The 22643-nt window shown below is 39.1% G+C and overlaps 1 protein-coding gene across 1 annotated transcript in view; it reads left to right on the forward strand.

The window, feature by feature from the left end:
* Positions 1-22643, forward strand: part of MDFIC2 (MyoD family inhibitor domain containing 2) — a 128734-nt gene that overhangs the window by 10109 nt on the left and 95982 nt on the right. The window contains exons 3-4 of the mRNA XM_086682476.1: positions 1786-2062; positions 2654-2741. Coding sequence (XP_086538602.1) covers positions 1786-2062; positions 2654-2741 — 365 coding nt within the window. The remainder of the gene's footprint in view (positions 1-1785; positions 2063-2653; positions 2742-22643) is intronic.

The raw sequence follows: 22643 nt of genomic DNA on the forward strand, positions 1-22643 counted from the left end.
CATTGCCACAGGTCAATGAATACAACTTTGTTGGACTAAAAAAAATGTCATAACTATAGAAAAGAGACAACCTAAAGGAACTTTGTAATCAGGTGTATCCTAGGACTTTGGGACAAAGGAAAACACCATCAGTTTTATATGCTGGTTTTATCTGTCTAGCCATTACTTTTTTAAGTTTATTTATTTTGTGAGAGAGAGCTCAAGTAAGCGTGTGAGCTAGGGAGGGGCAGAGAGAGAGAGAGAGAGAGAGAGAGAGAGAGAGAGAGAGAGAGAATTCCAAGTAGGCTCTGCACTGTCAGCACAGAGCCCGATGTGGGGGCTTGAATCCACAAACTGTGAGATCATGACCTAAGCCGAAGTCAAGAGTCGGACACTTAACCGACTCAGCCACCCAGGTGACCCTGTCCAGTCATTATTAATCTATAGATGATCATGCCACACGATGAGCAAGATGCAGAAAATGCTGAGATCCAGGCTGAGTCCTCAGCGGGTTTACAGTCTTATGAGGAAGATAAGACAGGTTAACATGAGAAGAATATGGAGATGATTACACCCGGAGTTCCAAGTGGGATAGAGAAGGGAGCAATCATTTCCATATGAGAGGGATCGAGCAGGCTTCAAGGTGGCGGTGGAGATGGTATTTTGAGGAAACATTCTGGAATGTTAATAACAGTAGCAGGCAAGTTCAAGGAACAGCAGCATGGGAATTAGGTGGGAGTAAAAGGTTAGGCACCTGGAGAAATCTTAAGACGTTAATCCACAGTTTGAACGGGATGTTGGAGAATCTGACCGTTCAAGGTCTTCCTTAGCTGCCTAAAGAATTTGAAATGTAACTTATTGATAAGGAGAGGAAGTGAAAGTTATCTGAGTATGAAAATTTGATTATCAAGGTAGTTTTTAAAGATGATGGAACTGGGGGCGCCTGGGTGGCGCAGTCGGTTGGTGTCCGACTTCAGCCAGGTCACGATCTCGCGGTCCGTGAGTTCGAGCCCCGCGTCGGGCTCTGGGCTGATGGCTCAGAGCCTGGAGCCTGTTTCCGATTCTGTGTCTCCCTCTCTCTCTGCCCCTCGCCCGTTCATGCTCTGTCTCTCTCTGTCCCAAAAATAAATAAACGTTGAAAAAAAAAAAATTTTTTTAAAAATTTAAAAAAAAAAAAAAAAAAAAAGATGATGGAACTGGAAGCGAAGTTCAAGAAACGAAGCTGGTAAAGGAGATGAAATGGGTTACAAGGTGATCAGATAACGTAAAGTCGTCCCGGGACGCTGAGGGAAAGAAACCACTTTGGGCCAAAAATAAAGACTATTTTCCATGATGAAGAAAAAAAGAAAAACATTTAGGAATATTGGACTATTTATCATCGTGTGTACTAAGGCTTACGCTTTTTGTTGTTAACATTCACTTGAAAGCTGTATTATCTTTGACTAAGAATCTAATGACAAATCCTCTTTTAAATGTTATTCCAAGTCCTTTTTGGAATATGTGCAGACTCTCAAAAAAAAAAAAAACTGGAAATGTTTTCTGGTTGCCTAAAAAATGTTAGAAAAACTTGCTTTTCAAAATGTCAGCTGCAGGATGAACTTTTAGAGAATAAAACTTTATAGAGATTTCCCTTCCTTTTCTTTTTAACCCAAATAGCCTCTATCTATTTTTTCTGTCTGTTTTTTCTGCATCCTTTAAAATCAACCCTAGGTGATGAATGCCGGGTGTGGAAGGAAAGGAACTGGAACAAGAGTCAGTTTGCAAAGAGTTCATTATTTTTACCCTGTTTTGCAGAGGGTCATTCTAAATAAGCGCTAGCCTGGAGAAGGTTTTTATTGTTGTGAACCACAGGCTTTATATTACCTTTAAAAAAAAGAAAAACTCTCTCAGCCGCAAGTTAGATGCTTCTGGCAGCAATACAAATCTAGCACCACCCAGGGAGAGAGCGTATTTGCCTCTTGGCTCACTTCTGGCAGGGTGGAGGAAGGCTGGACATGGACAGACAACAAGGAAGGTTGCCCAGAGCATCACCAAACTGCTCCCCTATCGCGCGCCTTGGGCCTCCCCCTCTGGTAACACACAGGTAAGTTACACTAAGGGGCTGATTCAAGTGGAGCAACCGAGCTCATGGCAAGCAAGCCAGGAAATCCAAGTGGAATGCACTCAAGGTGCCTAATAGGTCTCAGCACCTGCAGGGAGCTCTACTTGGCCTGGTTTAGGTGGTAAGGTTCAATTTACTTGGATCCAATAAATTGCTGAAAAGGTCCGTTTGTGTGTTATTATTGGTTATATCTTTGTATATCACTTTGCAGCATGCATTTTTAGAGACTGTAAAAAAGACATTAAAACAGCAACCGAATGTTTGTTTTGTTTTGTTTGTAAATCTGTGACTAGTTGTTAATCTGTTATTCTTTCGTATGCAGAAATTATTAGATTTTATAAGCCATCGTTACTGCTGGAAAATGAAACATCGTATAAAGTTTCATTCTCATGGTCAGTGTTTTAAAATGCTACAAATGGGTAAAATGTAAGACTTAACATTAGACAGCAAACTGAAAAATTACAGAGATAATATTTTCCTATAATATGGCAGTAGTCTCTAAATATAAAGCGCAATGTTATAAATTCGGGTTCTTAATGAATTTTTTATATCACAAATTCTGTTTCCACTTAGATGTCAGAAACTGAGCTGGAAAAGATAAAAGTAAGAACAGCTGAGCATTTTGAAAATGATAAAAATAACATTTCTTGGTTAAAGGAAGGTAAGTCCTCCTGATGTCGATTTTCTATCAATGTGAAAAATTGTGCTTTTGTTTATTAGCAAAATATAGTGTGGAAGAAGAAGGAAAAATGCCCCAGCAGCTCAAATAATGTTTGTACTTCTGGTTTTCTTTTTCTCTTTCTTTCTTTCATTCATTCATTCATTCATTCATTCATTTATTTATTTATGGCCTAAGTGGTAGTTTGAGCATCTTTAGTATTGAAATATTTTTTTGTATTCCCTATGCTGCAGTAAACACTGATTATTTTGTTGCTAAGAGAGTATACATTTTCAACCCAGATACATATTATGTGTGAGGTTCTTATACTGTAGAATGTTCTCCTTTATAGCCAATAAGACTAAATAATTTGAAGTATTTTTAAAATAATAGTCACAGAAAGAAATGCATGCTGTAGGAAGTAATGTCTACAAATAGAATCACCATTCACTGCAATTAGAGAAGCCACCTTCCCAGGGGAGAATGCTGTCAGCCAGGGGCCTAGCGCGGGTAAGATGATTGCTTGAAATACACACACAAATCAATATGTTCTCCTAAGATGAGTACAAATTTGTGCACTTTTGAAAAAATGTATAAACTCGTGATTATTTACTAGAAGGTTTAGTTTTATAATCTTTTCGTTTGATGAATACCTTTAATGCCTCTTGAAGGAAACTGACTTAACATTTAAAGGAAACTGACTTAACATAAATAGGTATGTGCCTTTCACACCAGTCTATTCAATTGCAAAGAGACTCTTAAGTAGTTGCCATTCCACAAAATGATTTTATAAGGTCATGGGAGAATTCAGTGTTTATGTCAAGAAGGCTCCGCAACACCAGAACAACAATAAGGACACCAACCACACTGACAATGTGTACGGATGAAATGCTGAATCATCCTAACAACCCCGTGACGCAGTAACTATTCCTAATTTTGAGATGAAAAAAACAGCCTTTCAACGAGTTCAAGGAAAGTGGCATCACATCACAAAATTAGGAAGTGAAAGAGCTGGGCTTTGATCCCAGAGAGTGTGACGATTTCACCACCACCTCGCACCGTGTTTCAAAGGGATGGTATTTAAGTTACTTGTCAAGGCATGTTAGTGCTCAGACGTTTTCCTACAGTGTTTAAATCAATACGTTTACCTTCACATCCCCCACCCCCCAACGTCCACTCTTGGGCTTAAACCCATCCTCATTGAAAAAGGGCTGGCTTGGGGCGCCTGGGTGGCGCAGTCGGTTAAGCGTCCGACTTCAGCCAGGTCACGATCTCGCGGTCCATGAGTTCGAGCCCCGCGTCGGGCTCTGGGCTGATGGCTCAGAGCCTGGAGCCTGTTTCCGATTCTGTGTCTCCCTCTCTCTCTACCCCTCCCCCGTTCATGCTCTGTCTCTCTCTGTCCCAAAAATAAATAAACGTTGAAAAAAAAAAAAAAAAGAAAAGAAAAAGGGCTGGCTTTTTAAAAGAAGATCATTTCTTCTGCCCAATGACCCAATAACCAAAATTATTGGTTAGAGCTCATCTCTACCAGAGACCCCATTTCAGGATAAAAGCTGGTAACAGAAATGAAATATTCTCAAAATTATTTCCTTTGAAAGGCCACAGGACAAGAAAATTCTCTAACTTCGCTTTATTAAAATGTTTTCATTATGTAAGGTATTACATTTTTGTTTTTTTAATATAATGTATTGTCAAATTGGCTCACATACAGTGCGAACAGGGTGCTCTTGGTTTTGGGGGTAGATTCCCATGGCTCATCGCTTCCATACAACACCCAGGGCTCATCCCAACAAGTGCCCTCCTCACTGCCCATCACCCATTTTCCCCTCCCTCCCACCCCCTCATCCACCCCGGGTTTGTTCTCTGCATTTAAGAGTCTCTTATGGTTTGCCTCCTTCCCTCTGTGTTTGTAACTCTTTTTCCCCTTTACCTTCCCCCATGGTTAAATGTTTTTAAATAGAATGTTTTAAGCAATATGGAAGTAAAAAACCGAACCTGGGTCAAAGATCCCCCTTTGCTTTTCTTGTACACCCCAAATCCATGAAGACCCAGGTGTTTGTCACTACTACTTACAGTGAAGTTTACATTATTTATTTTTGCTTTAGTTGCTCCAGGCTATAGACGTCTCACAGAGAAGTAACGGTAAAATTGATAGAACAGTCTATTGTCTCCTGAAGAATTTTTTTTTTTTAAAAATACTGCGTCCATTAAGTACGATTTAGGCATTGAATTCTTGTAATCTATAAAATCTAATTTCCCAGGTGACCTGTTCTATCTCATTTGGACACTTCATTTAAGCTATACTCAAATTATGTTTACTATATTTCATAAAACGAAATTGAGCCAGATGCTAGATGACAACATCTTAATTGGGAATTATCAGGATGAGTTAGTTTTCAAACATAAATGTCTCTATTTTGTTTTAATGTGAAGAAAAAGTATATGTGTTAGCTTTTTTTTTTTTTTTTTTTTTCTTTTTAAGACACATTGGTGCAGAAGGAAGATCAGAGTATTTGAAGTCAGGCAGGGCTGCTCTTTAAATCTCAGCTCAGCTACTTACTAGCTGTGTGACTGTGGCATGTTACTTAACATCCCTGAGCCTCAGATTCCTTACCTAGCAAGGGACCATGACACCTGCTTTGTGAGATTATGTGGATAAGATTTCATTATTACTGTGGGTTTTCCCCCTTCTTAAAGCATGATTCACAATAATGTAACTATATTTTTTGAGATCTTGATTCACACTTTGAACAATCTGTAATAGTAACAGCACTGTCTGCTTTTATAGTATTTTATAAATTCCTTCATTTAGTGCCCATAACAGTTTGCTATGTGACAGCATTGTCCCCATTTTACAGATGGGAGGACTGAAGTTCAGAGCGACTCTGGATCTTGCTCAAACTTGCAGAGCAGTTAAGTGGCAAACTGAACCTTGAACCCAGTTCCAAATTCCATTTTTTGCCTTAAACAACTTTGTCACAGTGACTTCTCTAATGGTTATCGATTATTAAGTTGATCAATCCCTCACTTTCAAAAATCATGAAATCAATGCTTTAAAGTTATTCAAACTTTTTTTTTTTTCCACGAATGACAAAAATGATTGCTTCTCACATCACAGTGTCTCTTGCCTTTCCCCGCAACTCCGGCTGAATGCTCCTTGTTGTTGCAACATAGGGAATCATAGCAATGCCTTAGTAGGGTTGGAGCTAGCCTGCACTGTGATTATCCCAGGCTAACTCCTGTGCTGGGATAATCCACAGAAAGCACTGAATGAGTGTCTGATCTCAGAGTGAGCATGTGACCAACAGGCGTTATCGCCGTCAATGCCAACCTGAGAACTGATACTCTTTCTGACTTCTCAACTTCAAAAATTAATTCAATTAATTCAATGCGATTCGATATTTATTTTTATATTTTAGAAATGTTTTATTTATTTTTGAGAAAGAGACAGAGTGTGAGCAGGGGAGGGGCAGAGAGAGAGAGAGGGACACACAGAATCTCAAGCGGGCTCCAGGCTCTGAGCTGTCAGCACAGAGCCCGAAGGCAGGGCTCAAACCCGTGAACAGGAGACCATGACCTGAGCTGATGTCGGACTCTTAACTAACTGAGCCACCCAGGTGCCCCTGATTCAACATTTAGCAATCGTAGAATTACTGGAAACAATTTAGGAAATGGAAACAATTTTTTAAAAAAGCAAACAGCAAAACAAACACGGCCCTACACTTGCAGGAGTTTATCTAATTGCCTTGCTTTTCCCCTTTCCCTGGGATAGGGGTGGATCCCATGACTGCAAGCATCAGAAACGGTGTCAAAGACCCACTTAAAGCCACACCCAGAGCTGTTGCCACCAATTAGGGTAAAAAGTATTTGGGAAACACACTGACAGACCTGACAAGGCACTCATTGCAAAATTAATTGAATCTTACTTTATTTTCTATCAAACCATTAAGCACTCTTGTACCACTCTTAGTCAACAGGCCTTTAAATTCCAGACTTTTCAGATTTTCGATTTATCAGATTCCTGGGCCCCAACGTAAAGAATTCAGGAGTATATAGGTTAAGCCTAGGAATACATGCTTTTTTTTTTTTTTTAATTTTTTTTTTTCTCAATGTTTTTATTTATTTTTGGGACAGAGAGAGACAGAGCATGAACGGGGGAGGGGCAGAGAGAGAGGGAGACACAGAATCAGAAACAGGCTCCAGGCTCCGAGCCATCAGCCCAGAGCCCGACGCGGGGCTCGAACTCACGGACCGCGAGATCGTGACCTGGCTGAAGTCGGACGCTTAACCGACTGCGCCACCCAGGCGCCCCTAGGAATACATGCTTAAAAGCAAAACAGGTGATTCTGAAATAAGATGTGCACACACCGTACATGGACAAACTCTATTTTAAGACCATCAGAGAGACAAAATATAATTCTGAAATATGCATGAAACAAAAGGACCCGTAATGTATAAGTATGGACCAAGATAGGTGAGAAAGGAGGTCTTACAGAAGCTGGTGGTCTATTTGCACAAGTGGAGAGGAGGGGACAGCGCTGGGCTCAGAGGCATCAGGGCTGGAAGAAGCCTGCTTCGGTGCCAGGGAAAAGGGCGTGGTGGCTAGTCATGTGTGTCTGGATTAACACAAACTGGGGAACAAAGAGCCTTGGGTTCTGCTTCTAGGTTAAGCAGTTGGACACAGATTCTGGGTTGTCACCGCAGGTCTGAGGGCAGGGACTAATATACCGAAGCGTGATTTGGGGATGTAAATCTGTAACTGAAGCGCAGATCGGGAAGGGACAGGCAGAGGAAAGGTTAAAGCAGGAGGGTGGCTGATGGCTAAGACAGTGATGCATTCACTCAGGAGCCCAGAAGTGAGGAAAACAACCTGGATAAAAGTCATAACAAGGAGAGGAAGAAAATAGACCCAAATGTGAAAAACTTTATGAAGGAAAAATTGATATAAGACAGAAATTGGGGGGAAAATTACAGGTGGAATAAGATGGCGTGTAATACCCCATTAAGCCAGGGAGCATTCTGGGTAAGCATTTTACTGCTTGTACCTTACACCATTTGATACGGAAGAGAAACATCAAAATGAAGGGATGGAAGCCTTTAAATTGTTGCCATTTGCAGTTTAAAATCACAGCATCGCCAGTGTTTGAACTGCACACAATTTTTTCCAGTGTCTCCTGATTTTTCAGGAGATGAAAGTCTGGATTTCTGTGTAAAATCTGCAGATTTCTAAAAGCGAAGTAAAAACAACAACAATATTAAAGCACGAAGCAGGACAAAAGAAGGCAGGGCCTGTAGGACTATTTCAGCCCATAGGCTACCTGTTTGTAACTTCTGTCCTAAGCGCTTGCATCTCTAAACAAAATCTATTACAAGTTGCTAAAAAGCACTTTTCCGTAAATATTGCTGCCTTGGCATAGATATATATAAATAAACACACATATTGATATGTGTGAGCAAAGTCAAACCTAAAAATATATAAAATTAAGAACACTGAAATAAAACTTTGACCTTCAAAAGACTCGCTATTTATAATTACTTTAGTGAAGTCTTCTCTTTATGGGTGTAAGAAGCGAAAGGAAGAACAAAATCATCCCAAGTCATAGAAGTGTGCCCTCAAGTGCGCCCCAAGACATAGTGTCATAATCTGACTGGGTGTTCACTCCATCCAATAGTTGTTAAAGTGGGTGAACCTCCAATGAGAAAATACATACTTCGAAGATGGGTCTAATTGAATAAAAGGAAGGAGGAAGACAATATACAAGCTTTGCTTTCACCTTCCATAAATGCCAGGAAGAAAAGATCATGAAAAATGAGAACTCCATGGTTATTTTGAATTAAGTATAGGTCCTTTTCTAGAGGCAGTTACGTGGTGACTACACTCTTGGGTGATTTCAAAATAATTATTTAGATACATTTCAGAGTAAACTTCCCTGAACTTATTTAGCATTGAAGTAGAGGGATTCGGTCCCCAGTGACTTGGAAACTGGAAAACACTGGTTATCATTCAATCAGAAATCATGAATATTAGAGGCTAATGATCCAAGATACTGAAAACAGCCTCAAGGTCCCAAAAGCCATGTTCCCACAACTCCCTTTTCAACATAATGCAAAACATCAACTCCGTACTACAAGAATTACATCTCACTCTTAATCAATGTATGCTTGCAAATGAGGCAGAAAAAGTAAGGGTCTTATGTTTACTGACATTCCTAAGTTCACTGGCCTTCTCTCAATTCTAAGTGAAGACAGTTTACTTCATTTGCTCAAAAAAATAATTTCAGGGGCACCTGGGTGGCTAAGTCGGCTAAACGTCCAGCTCTTGATATCAGCTCAGGTCAAGATCTCATGGTTTGTGGGTTCAAGCCCCATGTCGGGTTCTGCACTGACCGTGCAGAGCCTGCTTGGGAGTCTCGCTTTCCCTCCCTCTCTGCCCTCCCCGCCCCACTCTCTCTCTCAAAAGAAATACAAAATAAACTTAAAAAATAATAGTAGTTTCAGATCATGAGCATTAAAACAATTCCAAAATGCATATTTTATTTCTTGAATTCACAGATAATGTGTTAAGCAAAGAAATAAAGATGCCAAAAAATGAACCTGCCACAGTTTGTGCCCTCAAGGATCTCATGTATTTAAGTGCTTTCTTATAATGACTAATATTAATTCATGCTAATTCTCTCCCTCAGATAATTCTCATTTTTAGAAGGGCTTTTTGTGTGTGTCTACCCTAAAAATTAAAGCACACTAATATCCATTTTGAATTGTCAACTTCCACAAAGAGCATGTCTGGAAATTCCTTTTACTATGTATACACACAAAATGGAATTGTTAGCTCTTTTTTCTATAGTCTTCATTAACTTGTTAAAATGTGTTACCTAATAACTAAAATATAGGTGAGTAAAAAGTAACAGCCAAATAGAATGTTGTCTTGTTTTTAAACATAGTTGAAAGGAGAAATTAGATGTGAAAATATGCCCTTGCAAGTCATATAAATAAATTAAACAAATACAAGAACATGATTAATTTTACAAGACTAATTTTTTGAAGCTCTGAAGGAAGATGATGTGATATAAATTGGCATGGGGATTATTCTTTAGAATCAGTGGTCAAAGAAGTTCTGAGGGAGAGATATTTGAGTTGAGACCTAAATGAACAGAAGGAGCCAGCTGTGCCAAATCTGGGAAGAATATTCCAACAGGGAGAAGAGCCTGTGCAAATAGTATGGCTCAGAATGGCAGGAGTGGAGGAAAGGAGGGAGGGAGGGAAGCAAAGGAAGGTGCTTGAGTTGGACATAATGTAGGACCTTGCTGGCCACAGTCAGGAATTTGGATATTTGTTGCCTAATGGGAATTAGGTGCCACTGATGATTCCAAGCAGGGGAATATACACAGTCACTTATATGGTAGGAAGTAAAGAATGTATGCAGAAATAAATTAGAAGACATTGCAGTAGACCAACTGAAAGGTGATAACTAAGATGGGATAAAACTGCGAAGGTGAAAGTGGGAGAATGGGGATTGGGATCTATTTTGGAGGTAGGGCCGACTGAACTAGCCGGTGCATTGGTGTGGGGCAATACAAAGAAATGAGTCTCTGGCTTGAGACACTGCATGACAGTAATGCTGAATGGAGAAGAATGAGAGAAAAAAGTGTCTGGAGATGAGAGCATTAGAATATCTGGGTGGGTCAGGTGAAGTGTGAAATGCCTATGAGGCACCCCCATGAAGACTATCAATTGGGCATTAGGATGTAGGAGATTGATTGTCCACTTTTGCTAATGTTGATGGGGAAAGTCTGCTGGAGATTTTGCTTAGATCTAGGAATGAGAGGGCATCTGTTGGTGGGGAGCATGAAGGAAATGAAATAAAATTTGGGGTAAAGGACCTTAAGCAGGAAAGAACATGTCATGCTCCAAGAAGTGAATGGGGTACAAGACTGTATGGAGCATCTTGACCCGAAGGAAAATTGGCATTCAATGAGTGTGGAGAATTTTCTCAAGAGCAGAGCTTAGGACCTTTCATAGACCTTGGTCAGCATTTTGGATTTCAATGCAATCATTATTCTGGAAATGCCTGTACAAAATATATTTTATATTGTATTAAAAATATCCCACTACATTTCATTCTCAAAAGAATGTAAAGTAGGAGACTAACAAAGGATAACACATTATCTTCAAAACTGAATAATTACAAAATAAAGCTTTCATAGTTTTTATTAGTCAGGGTTCTCCAGAGAAACAAAACCAATAAGATGGATGGATGGATGGATAGATGGATGGATGGTTGGATGGATGGATGGATGCATGGAATGGTAGATAGATAGATAGATAGATAGATAGATAGATAGATAGATAGATAGATAGGCAGACAGATAGACAGGACAGATTTATTATGAGGAGGGACTGGCTCATACAATTATGGAGCCTGAGAGGACTGACGACCTGTTGTCTGCAAACTGGAGGCTTAGCAAAGCCAGGGGTATAGTGCCCAATCAAGTCCCAATTTCTGAGTCAATGATGTAAATCCTGGTCCAAGTAACAAGTTCTGAGAACGGGGAGTGCTAACATTCAAAGGCAGAAGAAGATAGATGTCCTAGTTCAAATGAAGAGAAAAAATTTGCCTTTCTTTGCCTTTTTGCCTCCATTAGATGGATGGATTATCCCTACCCACATAGGTGAAAGCTGATTTTTTTCTAACTTCTTTAATGTTTATTTATTTTTGAGAGAGATAGAGAGAGAGACAGAGTGTGAGTGGGAGAGGGGCAGATAGGGAGAGGGAGACACAGAATCCAAAGCAGACTGTAGGCTCGGAACAGCCTGCACAGAGCCCAATGCAGGGTTCAACCTCACACAATCTGAGACCATGACCTGAGCCAAAGTCAGGCATTTAACTGACTAAGCCCCCAGGCACCCTGAAAGCTAATTTTTTTACAATCTACTACAAATTCAAATACTAATCTATTCCTGAAACACCCTCATGGACACACTCAAATAATATTTTACCAGTTTCTTGAGTATCCCTTAAGTATCCCAGCCAATTGACAAATAATTTTTTTTTCTGAGAGAGAGCTAGAGCACTTCAGCAGGGAAGGGGCAGAGGGAGAGGGAGAGGGAATCTTAAGCAGGTTCTATGCCCAGTGCAGAGCCCGCTCTCATGACTGTGAGATCACAACCTGAGCCTATATCGAGAGTTGGACACTTAACCAACTGAGCCACCCAGGAACCCTAACACATAAAATTAATTATCATGTAGTTCTTGAGAAAAAAGTAACAGACAGTGATTCTAGCTAAATTAATTTTTTAAAAAAGGAGCTTACTGGAAGGCTTGGGGTAGCTCACAGTCTAGAATGAAGATCCAGGTCCAGAATGGTCAGGTACTAACTTGGCTATGGTGATCCAGATAGAAAGACTTAACAACATAATCAGGTTACCACTCCTAGAACAAATCAGCTCTACATACTTTTCTGTCCCCTTATGTCCTTATACTCAAGACTAAAATCCCAAGGAAGAAAGTTCAATAGCTTTGGCCACGAGTCCTTCTTGTGGTTAGGCAGGGCAGGGAACGTTGACCTACAGTACACAAGGCTACTCCTAAAGGGATAGAGACACCTCTTCTGAGGGAATTCAAGGTATTTAACACCAGAAAAGAGGGAGAACAGATGCTGTGTGGCCCCCGAATGATGTCAACTCCAGGAGCTAGTACCATGGTCTGATTTCCCATGCTTTTCTCCACAAGAGACAATATTTTCTTAAGAACCTGACACGTACTGTTGATGGAAGGCTGAACACTTCAGGAAGGAGAGTACTTATTTTAAATGTATTGGCCTTCTACTGAAGTTCAAATGTCGGAATCATTTTGATTCTCTGATAACCTTATTTTATGTTTAGAAAGTTCAGAAAAAGATGAGCTATTCTGTGTTCTCATAGGTCAACAAATTAAATTCCAGTGGCACATCCTACAGCTGACGGTTGAAATTTCTTTCCAACTGAGGCTATAAAGTAGTAAGCTCATTTCTTATGATATGATGATGTTGATCCCAATGGAATGGAAGGCCTACAAGATGCCATGTCAGCCTTGGGACTATGACCAGATGAATTAATCAGTGCAAAGTCCCTATAAGTTGTTAAATAGCAGATTTAAAGACTCTCTTTCAATGATGATAGGGCAGTACATCAAATCCAGAATGATCTTAGCTCACCATTATTAATTGCAATTTTATGAACTAGGAGTGAAGCAATCCATAGAGACTGGAAACCATCTCTCCTGTCGTAACAGGAAGAAGAAAGCGGTAGATAACTAGAAACTTTGAGAGATTTATTCCTTTCAGTTGAGATTTCAATTGATGTGTTCATATTCTATATGTCACAACAGCTGTTGTTGTGGCGCACCTAATCAACGTTAGTATAAAGAGCAAGCTTACAGTGAGAGAAAAAAGTCCCTTATGTTCTATGCCTCAGGAATAAGGACATTCCATTTCAGGTGAATTCTACAAAGAGATACTTTCTTTTTATATGATTATGGCCCATTTCTCTCAGCTTAGGAACAGCATTTAGAGGGAATATACTCTCTAATAAAATGCACCTACACTAGGTGTTCACCAGACCATTAGTAAAAAAAGAAATGTGAATAAAGCAAATGAAGACATCACTCTACAGGCATAAATCATTTCAACCATTTTAGCCATTATTTAAGCCTGTCTAAAAGTAAATGTGCAGCTAAGACGAAAAGCAAGGGCAATGACAGTAGTTTTGCCAGTGTATAACTTTAAGAAAAAAATAGGACAACTCATAGAGGCGTAGTATTAAATAAGACATCAGGAAATGCTTCCTCTTGAGCTGAATTTCCACACCAAGGTGGATTTGAAAAGAAATAATTACATTGCAGAAGGTAGGAAAGGTGCTTCGTAATGTGTGATCTCAACAGACAACAGGAAAGGAAAATCTGCATTTTAGCCCTTCTTTCATTCACCAACAAATTTCTTCTGAAGTTACCAAAAAATAGGTGCTAATACTAAAACATCTTGAATATAAATTACACAAAAATAGAAAAAGGGTATATAAATAAACCCTTCTGAAGAACAAAACAACATATCAAAAGTTATATTCAGGCCACAATGAATAAAAAAGAAAAAAACTCCACTCTATACATATGTCTTAACACTAATTTCTTAGAATAATATAAGAAAAATCAGATTGATAAGATAAACCATTCATACCATAAAACAAAGCATAAAATAATGTAAAATTAGGTAAGCTAAAACAACAAAAGTTTTGACTTCCTGCAAGGAACAGACTTAAACAAATGATATATCATGACTCCCACGGCCAAGGACCTTATAATTCAATTGGGGTAAACAAAATATCAACAGAACATCCTGTTTGCCATATGATTCAGACAAGAGTGAGCTGGTAAGCTGAATTTGAATCATAGTAGAATGTGCACAATCCATTTGGATGGAATCTTTCAGTATCAAATCTCTCTCACACCAAACCATATGGGTACACCCAATTCCTTAGACGGGTGCAGATTCCTCTTAAGATTTTAGTGCTTTTTGGTTTGTCTGTCTTTAATGAATTTAGCAGATTTGAGTTAAAACAACTATACTAAGGAGTCGCTCAAAAACAGCAGAATTCATTTTAAAATATTAACTTAGATTCCTTATATAGGTAACTTAAAAGAAAAGGCCATTTTGGAAATATTCTTTACTACCAGGCTTCTACTTAAAAAAAAAAAAAAAAAAAGAGCAAGAAAACAACTGATATCCTCATCTTAAAATGAGGAAAAACTGTAACATAGAGAGATAGAGATATTTAATAGATAGTAAATGAGTTCATTTTCCCCAGGGAAATTCTTAAGAGACTAGTTTTCTTTTTTTCATGAAGAGGGAAAATTGCACTAAGCACTTTTTAAAATTAAAGTAACAACACAACCTGGAGGCATAGTGTGTTTACAGGTCATAAATATATTGAGTATCCAAATTCAGTACTCTGTGAAGCCTCCTAAATTCTTGTAGGTCAACAGCTACTAATTAAGAAGGCATGCACTTTCCACCTCAGATTTCCGGGCCAAACTATTGAGTATCAGATCTGTAACATAGCTTGTTCTCCAATAGAAGAATATACTGGGCCTCACTTTTGCTTACAGAAACTAGTCTCATCTTGGACTCCCCATGGAACAAGGAGAAATAACTTGTTCTCATCATTTAGAGATCAATAATGCTACTTAGGAACCAGATTTAAATTTTAAAAACAATGGACAACAAAAAAGTAAATGGTTAAAAACTTATATACATATATAAGTTCCACCCTTCTCTCTGGCTTTCCAACAGCACATTTGTTGGCTATATTCTATTTGTCAGATAACACAGTGTTTCTCTGAGAGGCTCAAACATAAATAACACTCAAGGTGCCTGCTATCAGTGTATGTGTGACTGCAGGGTAAGGAGGTAGTTAAGCTCACCAGAAGCCAATAGACTTAAATAAAACAGAAATGTTAAGTATTAAATTGTTAATTGCCCCAGGGTGAGAATGTCTCTGGGTTGTGGACCGCTATTTTTGAGCATCCAGGTAGCCCCTGGAACAAAGCAGATGCTCCAAAATGATATGAATAAATGAATGAATATACAAATAAGTTCCAAAAATTCTGTGAGATTCAGAGATAGGAAAATGTACACCTAGAATTCAGAAAAATAAAAGGGAGCTTAGCTGGGCTATATAAATCATTTGTAGGGTTTTAACAGGCAATAGCATTACAAGCAGTTGGAAATGATGACTTAAAGTGGAGACAGAAAAGTCTGGGACATTTGGAGAAGAGTGTTATGTTTTGCTGGGTAAAGGGTATGCATGGGAGAACAGGAAATAAACCCTGGCTGTATTATAAAAGGCTTTTAATACCAGGCTGAAGAGCATACACCCAATGTGTAGGACCCAATGTCCTAGGATGAAGAGAGGGGATCAAATACATCTGGGGTTGAAATCAGGAAGGCAGGCAGTATCAAGGTAACAGAATCAACTCCAGAAAACCTTTGTGATTTGACGATCTTTATGAAGATGAATTGGAAGGGGAGAAATAGAGGCAAAGAGTGAAAACTGAGTGACTAGTTAGAAGTTTGTTGCATCCACAGATGAGGGAGTATGACTTCTGAAGTGGGACACTGGTTGCCATGGCAATGGAAACAAAGGTACTGGCAGCCAAGAGAGTGCTGGTCCAAATGCCATGGACTGGATATTAAGGGGTAGGAGAAAGAAGGAGTTACCAGCTATTACAGGAAGCCTCTGGATCGAAACTGGAGTTTCTAACGTCTATAGTGGCTTTTGTAAATATTCTATGTTTATTTCAGAAAAATGAGAAGATGCAAACGACCAAAACCACTCCAAATCCCAACACCAAGAGATAGCCACTTTACATCTTTTCTTATATATTTTATATTCATGAGTCAATTCATGTGTTTGTAAGCTTTTTGTATGCCTGCATACAAAATTAGCAATTCGTGATCAAAAATTAGTAATTTTAATAGAATCTGATTACACAATACGTTTAATAATGTGCTTTTCTTTTTTAAATGTTTCTTTATTTTGAGAGAGGTAGAGAGAGAGCGTGCATGCACACGTGTGCATGTGTATGCACATGGGGGAGGGATAGAGATAGAGACGGAGAAAGAGAATGACGAGCAGGGTCTATTCTGTCAGTGCAGAGCCTAACAAGGGGCTCAATCCCACAGACTGTGGGATCATGACCCTAGCTGAAATCCAGAGTTGGACACTTAACAGACTGAGTCACCCGGGTGCCCCTAATAATGTGTTATTCAAGTAATTAATATTACTTGTAAATGAATATTAATTCCTATCCAGGCTAATATAGATTTGTAGCATCATTTCAATGGCTGGACACATGGTATTCCACTGGTGAAGTAATAAAATATAGACAACCAATCTCCCATTTTTGGATATTCAGTTTGTTTCAAATGTTTTCTTTTAAATTTTCATACTACAACACCTATTAGATGTTCCATACAAGTGAACGAAGGAAAAGCATCTTGAAGAGTCCTCACCCATTACCTTTGGCTTACAAGTGACAGGTTACAATGTTTTATACACCAGTGCTTCAGTTTAGTTTCCTAACCACAGAAAGCCTTATCATGCTTTTTTTTCGACTGATAAAGAAGCTGAAGTCAGAGAAGTTTAGATAAACTTGGCCAAAACATGGGCAATGGTCCTAAGTCTCATGGCTGAGAGGCAACAGGGCCAGGTCTCATTCCAGGTATTCTGATTCCAAATCCAGTGCTTTCCCATTATGGACTCTGCTTGGAAATACAGTTGAAGGTAGATAACTAGTAACCCCTCACTGACACTTATTTTTGACAACTCAAAAGAGATGGGGAAAGTTTGTAGAAACAATGCAGATGATGCATTTCTATTTATTTATTTACTTATTGACTTACTTACTTACTTGAGAGAGAAAGCATGCACATGTGAGTGGGGAAGGGTCAGAGGGAGAGGGAGAGAATCTTAAGGTGGCTCCACGCTCCGCACAGAGCCCCAGGTGGGGCTTGACCTCATGACTGTGAGATCATGACCTGGGCTTAAATCAAGAGTGGGACATTTAACCAATTTAGCCACTCAGGCGCCCCAGATGATGCATTTTTAAACCTATTATTCATTCAGCTGAATTCTCTAAACGCCTATCTTCAGCCTGGTCATGGTGTTTTGAATGGGACGGAAGGCTGAGTTATGACATTAGGTGAAGATTCAGAAGCCAACTTATCTACGGATTGCAGTGATTAAACAGTTCAAAATGAATTACAACTCTGTAATATTATACCGCATTCATGTTTAAGAGATAACAATTGGAGTTCAGCCTCATGATTTCCAGTCACTTAAGACACAAGCGAGTTACAAGGATTAATCATTTTAATATCTTCCTGTTGAAGTTGGCTAACTAAACACAAAACATGGCCAATGGAGGAGGGAAGTGGATATCTTATTTTGTTTGGTGATGTTTGTGAAACAAGCACTTGGAAATAAAATGTATCACATCAAAGTGTAGGGGAGAAATAACTCTACCGGCAGAATTAACTATTATCAGATTATGAAACAGCAATATATTTTTGCATGGCCAATAAACAGATCAAAACCTGAAAACTTACGGGTATTTAGATGACAAATCTGACTTTAATTTTCAGATATCCCTATCTGGTCATACCATCTCTCCAGCAAGAAAACTATATTACACATATTACACACAGCCTTGGTTTCTCATATACACCAAGTAGCATCCCACTGTCAACCTTAGACATGACCTTAATTTTCCTTGTTATATTTAGAATTTTGAAAAATTTGTCCCCTTAAATCTTTAAAGAGTAGGATTTGGCAAAGAATAAAAGATACTGTTCTCTAAAAGCTTTAAGCCAGAAACAAATATAATACAGATAGCCATTACGGGTACTGCATCCATGGTATTTTTCAATCATGAATTAATTTCAGTTATACTTTGGTGATCAGAAGCCTGTGAGGTTACAATAACATGATTTAGTTAAAACTGTAAAGCTTAGAGTTCAAAAAAGCTAGGTAACCAAATGATACTTTCTAATTACCTGCATTTTTAACATCTACCTCACAGAAGGAAAACAACAGTAGCAAAAAGCCTAATGGAGGATTTTAATGCCTCATTTTACATAAGGAGAAAGCCAAGTCGAATATATTTCCACCCTCCAAGAAGAAATGTAATGCAGCTCAAGGAAATGTGATGACACAACAATGCCTACTGTTCCACAAGGCAATGACACGACAGACATTACATGAATGTGGCATTAGCAGGAGGAGAAACTAAATGAATAACTTGGGGGTTAAGCAAAGGTATAGTCTACAGCCCGTTATTGGCTCAAATATCTAAACCGTTCATTTTCACCAAGACACTCAGTCTTTTTGCGGTTGGGAGCAATTACATTACAACCTCTGTCTCAACTTCCCCTCGCATATTTCAGCAAACAGGTAGACCCTTTGGTTCTTTCACTTTGTTTTTGTAAGAACTCATTTTACAATGACTATCCAGAACCAGGCAAAACAGTTTGTATAATTGTTAAAATTGTCCATGCTAAATTCAACAAGAGAAGTGTGCCTAAGTATAAATCCAGTTTGTTCTCTCTCTCTTTCTCTTTTTTTAAAGTAAGCAAGGACTCAGAGAGAAATAGGTTTGCATAATTTCCGAAGAAATGTTTGATAAAACATGGTACATATCCTCATTGGTCAATCAACAAACATTGGTAAAGCCATGATACACTGGGGGACATTGGATTAGAGCCTGGAAACAGGCTAAACCAGGGAAGCAGATCACACAGTACTGATCAGTAGTGGAAAGAAGTTATGCTGAAAGCATTGATAAAATACTAAATAGCAGAAAACACAGGGGGGTCATTATTAAACTTGCCTTTCAGAAAGACTGTTCTGGCAGTGGTATGGATTGGAAAGGAGGAAAGAAAAGCAGGTAGAAGGGCTTATGGCAACCAGAGTAAGAATTTAAAGAATGGCAATGTGAATAAGAAGATGAACTGGAGAATTCATTGAAAATTAGAATTGTGAGGACTTCCTGGTAAATTAGTTCTCGAGATAAAGGAGACAGACACATCAAAGACACCACCCAGGTTGTTTGGTGAATGATCAAGCTCTTTGCTCAACTGGAAACATAGGAATTACAGTGTTTACTCCACCTAGCATGAATTAAATAACAACTTATTTTAATCTTTTAAATTTATCTTAAACTTTTTGAAAATTACCTTATCTGGAAAAGGATGGAAAGCAGCATCGTGGTGTAAAAAGTGACAGGTCTAGAAACTGGGGCTAAGTGTTGGACTTTGATGAAATAAAATGAGGTCCAATAATGTTCTCTGGTAGGTTCTGGAAGCAGTAGTTACTACGGAAAAAGATCACATGTACTTTGTTTCCACCACTTAGGGAGACAATCAGCTGACGGTTTAGAGAGGGAAAAGAAACATGGGGTTCAAGTTATATCTCATGACATCTCACGTGTTAAGCTACAATTTATTTGGGTCTTATAGGAAAAGGAAATCTAAGGTTTGGTAAGGGATGCAAATAACCCCTTCATTTTATTATTATTATTATTATTATTATTATTATTATTATCATTATTACTATAAGAAAGTGAGGAAAATGTCTTGATAAATGAGGCTTTCACCCTTTCCCCATCAGTAAAAATACTGCTGCTCTGAATAAGCTGTCAGATGTAAAAGAGATTTAGAACTCTATGGGGTGCCTGGGTGGCTCAGTGGGTTAAGCGGCTGACTTTGGCTTAGGTCATGATCTCATGGCCCGTGAGTTCGAGCCCCACGTCAGGCTCTGTGCTGACAGCTCAGAGCCTGGAGCTTGCTTCTGTTTCTGTGTCTCTCTCTCTCTCTCTGCCCCTCCCCCATTCACGCTCTGTCTCTCTCTGCCTTTCAAAAATGAATAAATGTTAAAAAAGAAATTAAAAAAAGAACTCTGTTGGTGTCCTCAACAAGTTGACATCCAGGTTAGACACTCACTTAAATGTTGTACAAAGAGGCTGTGAGGAAAGTGAGACTTGGGGCCGGGGGGTAGCCTGCTGGGTGTATCTGGTGAAGATTTTTGAATACTTGGTTACTTTATTTTGTTTTGTTTTTGTTTTTTGGCTACTAAGTTCCCTTTTGGATGCTGTCAAGTTTTCATGTGACACCTGAAAGTGGGGAAGCCAACTTGCCATCATAAAATTTATTATCAGACTGATAATAAAGCCACTCACCTAACCCAGAATGACACAGGACAAAAAATGGGAAAAAAAGGCTGTTGTAACAGTTGTTGATAGGGGGAGGAGCCAAGATGGCAGAACAGCATGGAAGTTTTTTTGCGTCTCATGGCCATGAAATACAGCCGGATTGATACTAAACCATCCTGCACACCTAGAAATCTGATTTGGGCATTAACACAACAATCTGCACAACCTGAACCACAGAACTCAGCAGGTTTATGGCACAGAGAGGTGAACTGGAGGAGAAAGAAGCCACAGAGGGCAGGGAGCTGTTTTTGCTTGCGGAGAGAGAACTGAGATGGGGGAGAGTATGGGAAAAGCACCCCCTCAAAAGCAGCTGAAGAGAAAGTGGAAAAGTGGAAAGAGCCATAGAAATTGAACCTAAAAAGGGAGAAAGGAGAAAGGAAAGGGCTTAAATTCCATTAAGACTCTATAAACAGGGAGAACACAGAGTCTGAAACTCCACAGCTCCATACCTGGCAGGGCTCTGGTGGCAAGGGCGAATCTCCAGGAGCAGAGTGAGGTCTGGGGATTCTAGGGCCACACAGGGAAAGGTGGTTCCCCTGCTGGAAAGACATTTGGTAGAGGCTGTGTGGCCACCCAGTCCCAGCAGACCCCAGAGAACAACCAAATTTGCTGGTGCTGGAACAAGGTCGTTAAGGGTGAAGCCTGGTGCCAGATGTGTGTTGTAATTTTCCATTATCCCTGAAACACTGCTGCTACACAATCACGCAAACTTTTTCTGGGGTGGACTCGCAGCTAGCCATAGGCTCTGGGCATCTGCAACAGCACAGTCCCACGAATGTTTGTGGGTGCAGCTGGCACCCAACCTTTGCTCAGTGAGACCCTCCCACAGAGGGACAAACAGGTCAAAGCCGCAGATACTCAGAAGTGAGGGGTCAGGAAACACAGCTGCATCTAAGGTAAAACTCAGGAAGGAGATGCCACCTGGCAACCTGATGGCTTGGTCATGGACGATGTAAAAGCAGGGAGTGGATGGAAGGCAGAGACAAAGGACAGGTGCATGATAGCTGATCAGGGAGAACAGAGTTCTGATACTAGAGACTGGGTAGTTGGGTGATACCATTGTCACCCCTCCTGGCCACGCACATACACACCTACAAGCGCCATAACAATCCACCCCAGTAAGCTAAGTAGCAACATCTAGTGGAGAACAGAGCCATTACACTAAACCCTGCCCAACTGGGCCAATCTTGCTCTTCAGGAACACCACAAGTCTCTTCTTCTGCTTAGTTTACAGATTATAAATTGCTTCATAGTTTGGCTTCTAGGGGAAAATGATGTAATTTCAATCATATTTCAGTCTGTTCACTGGTCCACGTATTTAATTTTCTTTTTTTTTTCTTTTTCTTTTTTGTTTCTTTTATTTTTCTTGAATACAGAAAGAGAAAAAAAATTATTTTTATTTTCAATTTTTATTAAAAATACTTCTCTTTAATTTTTTCTAGTGTAATTTTTACTTTTTTGTAAATTTTGCAAGTTCTATTTTACTCCCATTGTTTACTTTTATTCTATTTCATTGTATTCATTTTTTCAAATTTGCAAACGTTTTCCTTTTTTTCTTTTTCCCTTTTTTCTCTCATCTATCAAGCTCATTTCAACACCCAGACCAAAACACACCTAGGATCTAGCATCATTTATTTGACTTTTATGTGCGTGTATGTTGTTTTTAATTTTTTAATTTAATTTAATTTTTTACCTTATTAATTCCTTTTCTTCCTTCAAAATGATGAAACAAAAGAATCCACCCCAAAGAAAGAGCAGGAAGAAATGACAGCCAGGGACTTAATCAACACATATCCAAGCAACATGTCAGAACCAGAATTTAGAATCACAATAATAAGATTACTCGCTGGGGTTGTAAATAGATTAGAATCCCTTTCTGAGTAGATAAAAGAAGTAAAAGCTAGTCAGGATGAAATAAAAAATACTATAATTATGCTGCAATCTCAAATGTATGCCATGGCGACAAGAATGGATGAGGAAGAGCAGCAAATCAGTGGTATAGAAGACAAACTTATGGAGAATACTGAAGCAGAATAAGAGAGGAAGACTAAGGCAAAAGAGCACGATTTAAGAATTAGAGAAATCAGTGACTCGTTAAAAAGGAA

This window comes from Puma concolor, chromosome A2 (assembly GCF_028749965.1).
Source record: "Puma concolor isolate L17-30 chromosome A2, mPumCon1.1.hap2, whole genome shotgun sequence".
In the NCBI taxonomy this organism is placed as follows: Eukaryota; Metazoa; Chordata; class Mammalia; order Carnivora; family Felidae; genus Puma; species Puma concolor.